At 40.7% G+C, this 4,265-nt stretch overlaps 1 protein-coding gene across 1 annotated transcript; it reads right to left on the bottom strand.

Annotated features, from left to right (window-relative positions):
* Positions 1 to 2,515: 2,515 nt before the first annotated feature.
* Positions 2,516 to 3,591, bottom strand: LOC140946700 (melatonin receptor type 1A-like). The gene has a single exon (XM_073395805.1). It carries the CDS (start codon positions 3,589 to 3,591, stop codon positions 2,542 to 2,544), a length of 1,050 nt encoding a protein of 349 aa, XP_073251906.1. The 3' UTR covers positions 2,516 to 2,541.
* Between the last annotated feature and the right edge of the window lie 674 nt (positions 3,592 to 4,265).

Raw genomic sequence — 4,265 nt, 5'->3', positions numbered from 1 at the left:
TAAATGAAGCCAAGTGTTAAAGAATGAGTTAAATTGCCGATGGAGATCAAATTCGATTTTCGTAAGTCCAAATAATGTCACTTTAGGTCCAATTTAACTACACACGACTCACACGTTTCCCCGACTGTCGCCATATTGGTTTCTCTGGGGGAACTGGTCCTCTGGCGCGTGAGTCTCGCGCGCGAGTTTCCACAGAACTCGTCTCGCGTTTCTCGAGTACTCGTAAAACGCGCTGAAGAACTCAGAAAAATAAACTAGTATACCGGTACCAGGTGAGCCATAATCGGAGTGGAGACCGTCAATAGGAAATCTTTTCCAATAATAAGAAATAAAGCATCAAGAATTCCAACTTCCCGGTTGAAACAACGTATATTCAACTTTTCAAACAATATCTCTTGACTGGTCAGACCAGCCTTCTTCAGGCTTATAGATGCTACCAGTAACATTTATTTCAAAAAAAGAAAAGGAATTGCTCTATAGATTATTGTCATTCCTTTGAAATGAGGTCTTGTAATGACCTCTTAATTTAGTTTTACAGCAAAAGGGATGTTGTAAACGATATAAAAGATCAGGCGGATGATGTTGTTGTTTGACGACCGACTGAAATTTATTATTGAAAGTAAATTTTTAATTCCCCTCTACATCAGGCAGACTGCGAGCAGTCTCTTATTTTTCGTTTTGAATTCAGTAGTAGATCACAGTTCGAGAGCACGTGTGACGGGACGGCCGCGAAGCTGCGAGGAACGAGGGCGGAAGCCCGAGAGAAGAAAAAAGAGTCCTTTTTCCCCAGAATTCTGGTAGTTGAAGTATAATTACGTCATCGTGCACTTGTTTTATTGAGGCCCCATGGAAAACCGGCCTTGGCAAAGGCCCTCGTTACTATTATTAATATATAAATTAAGCCAGGGATAAAAGCGAGGCTCTCTTTAATTTTTATAGATTCCTCAAAGAAAATATAAAATCGAGTAATACTAAAGACAAGGTGAAAGCAACGAGAACTTTAAAAAACAACAACAATAGATCTAATTAACAAAAAAAAAAACTTTGCACGTGCAGCACACTTTTTTTATCTAATTAGTTAAAAAACAACTTTGCACGTGCAGCACACTTTCTTCTACATTATGCCGTTGTTTTGCACGACTAAAACGTATAACGTCTTTTAACTTCCTATTTGCACGTTTTATGGAGGAAATGTTTGTGTTCCTGTTCACTCTGTTTTTTCACTGCCGCTCGTTTTCACTTCGGTAGCCACTAGTATTTCTCATTTTCTAACCGCCGTTATATAATTTTCACGTTTTTATTCCAACAAAATTGGTCTCCGTTGTTATTTATTTCTCGCTCTATCTCTCTCCCTGTTATCTAAGTTAATAAAGATATTAAAATTCAGTGGAAAGAAAGACTCGTTTCTTTTTTCTCTAAAAGTCCCGGCGGCCATGTGATTTACCGCCGAAACGAACGAGGTGCTTGAAATGCAAAATTTCACCTCAGCTATAACATAGTCCTCCCCCGACGGGTTGACTCCCGACTCCCTTTCCCCTCCCCCAGCGTCTGTACGGACGGGAGATCGTACGCTGACGTCATAACCAAATTTTATCGGATGGATAGTCGTGCTTAGCGCGCGCGTGGTACTCCGCTCTTATCATCATCATCATCATCATTATTAATAAATTATTATAGATTTTTAGATGAGATAGAGTATACTGTGTTCACACGTCTACACCAGCTCCAAGGTTGCTGGGTAAGCACTTAAACTCATTCCAGCAAATATTAACCTTAAGGGGGAAGGGGGTGGTTGCCACCCCCGCTTGCTGGGGTGACTTTTTTTCCTAGACGATAAAACATCAGCACCTGACGTTTTCAGTAGCTTCTCGTTTATCCTTCGCGCGCGCGCATTTTGAGACAAGTTTAGTGATGGTAAGTGTCTTTGGTTACTCGAGATGACGTCATAAGTAGCAGGTGGTCAAGCCATTTTTGGGGAAAATACATGGTTTTTTTTCAACTTCTTTCAACAAGTAATGTAAATCTTGTGGCTAAAATGATGCAAAGTGCTTATTTATGTGTTATTTTTTATGTCAAGCACAAAAAATACCATTTTCGCGGTTTATACCTGATTTCTAAGTCTTCGTAAAATCCAAGATGGCGGTCAAGATGGCGACCATTGTTGGTGACCTCACAGGCCTCCAGCAGCGCCACTACCCATAGAAGATCAAAGGATTTTCACTAAATGCAAAATCGTTTCGAAATATTGCAACATAACAAAACCTTTAGGGAGGGGTCCTTTCAACCTCCCCGCCCCCGGAACCACGGTGGGGATATGAATTTGCGTGTACGTCCGAGGGTTAAGTATATTGATCTCGGAGTCGTTTTTACCTACTGAGAATACCCCAGTCCTTCCTAAACTCGTATTCGTTCCTTTTGAATTCAACTGGCCTGTAATAGCTATTTGCAGGGCACACAGTATTTTGTAAAACTTTATCGATTTGTTAACTAATACGGTGTTGCTGTTGTTGTTCCCTCTGAGAGAAAAGAAACAAGATGAGTTTATTTTGCATCTAATTGCGGCCTTAATTCCATCAAGCGCCCATGATGTGGCAACGGTGGAGAAACCTTCCTTGAATTTAAATAGTCACGACATGATAAAATGCGTTGAAATTCGGCTTTAAATGAGCTATTCATTCCTGCGTAAATAAACACATTAGTTGAGCTGCTTAAAAATACCAGTCCCGTGTGAAGTAAGTAATACTCATGGGGTAGTGAAGGTATTAAACAGAATCTCTTGATTATAGCAAGGGTCCAGGCTGGAATCCAACACAGGCCAAACCCAAACACAACAACAAAAAGAGATTTGGAAATTTTGATTTCTTGAGAAGTGATTCTCGCCGCGCGAATGCGACTTTGCAAGCCTGGGGCAACTTCAAGGTTGTGTTTTTGAATGGCTGCAAACACTTTGAAATAACAGAAAATGGCAACACCAAAAGGTAACATAAGAAACAAGAACAGTACTATTGAGTAGTGAGCAATCATGCCTGCCTTGGTGTGATGGATTATGTGGCAGCTGGCATAATGAGGAAGGAATCCAATTTCTTGTAAACCAGCAAATTGAGGTACAATGATATAACCAGCAATGAAAACGCACAAGCAAATGAGTATAGTGCGGGACTTCTTCCGGGAGAAGATGTTACTGTAGTTGGTTGTTTTCACAATTCTGACATATCGGTTGAAAGCCGTGAGACCCATGATAGAAGTAGAAACAAAAAGTCCAAAGTTTGCCAAAAACCCATGTATGAAGCAGTAGACAGTTCCGAATGGCCACTTCCGTGTAATTAGAACTCCGGCCGTAAATGGCATAACCAGGGTAGCAGAGAGTAAGTCGGTACCAGCCAGGCTTATTATGTACAAATTGGTGGTTGTACGCAAGCGAGAATTTTTATACACAGCTAAGCACACCAACAGATTTCCAGTGAGTGCTACCGCGTTCATGAGAAGACAGATGCATGCCTCGAAAATCATCACCCCTTTACCATTATCAGGCATCTCTGAATTCACGCTTTCTGAATAACATAATCTTGTTTTTGTAACGTTGAGAGTCATGGCTGTTACGTTTTAGGTCTGTTTGGAATCACTCCACTAGTTCAAAGGAACAAAATGACTGATGCGAAATCTTCCCGGTGAGAAGAGCGGTTTGAATCAACTTGGCTATGAAAATGAAACCAGTCGTGGGCGATCGAAGTAGTCTGGTTAAGCCGTAAGCAAACAGAGGAGGTACGAGCAGTTTTAAATGGATTCCACACCGTGGCTGAAGATTATTTTTCGTTTGATCCGAGTTTAGAAACCTATTAAAAACGAGAAAATCCGTCAACACTGTATTAACATAAACCGCGCACACTTATCTATTCTGTTGCCGGTACCTTTCCACTTTTTGGCGCAAAAAGAATACAATTATATAACTGCAATAGAAATTAAATATGCATTACAACACTTCCTACGCAGCTGCAACTGAAGATTTTTCCGTTTACCCTGACGTAGTGTCCTCTTATGAAATGAAAACGAGGAAACAAGATTGTCAGAGAAAGATGGGCACATCAGATGAAATGAAATGGCATTCAGACATGAAATGGCACTCAGAAAAAGGAACTGATTTAAAGATGGCTCACTTGACTGTATCCCAAATTACGCGTCGGCATACACTGGCAGTCTGCATAGACATGAAGTACAAACCTTTTAAACTGATCGGCATTATGTCAACAGCTGCTTTGACATCGGTT

The sequence above is a fragment of the Porites lutea genome, chromosome 8 (assembly GCF_958299795.1).
Source record: "Porites lutea chromosome 8, jaPorLute2.1, whole genome shotgun sequence".
NCBI lineage: Eukaryota > Metazoa > Cnidaria > Anthozoa > Scleractinia > Poritidae > Porites > Porites lutea.
The sequence above is the reverse complement of the archived record's forward strand: the minus strand, read 5'-3'. Positions and strand labels throughout refer to the sequence as shown.

Excerpts from the sequence above, each read along its gene's own strand:
- LOC140946700 (XM_073395805.1), bottom strand. The coding sequence starts at position 3,591 with ATGACTCTCAACGTTACAAAAACAAGATTATGTTATTCAGAAAGCGTG.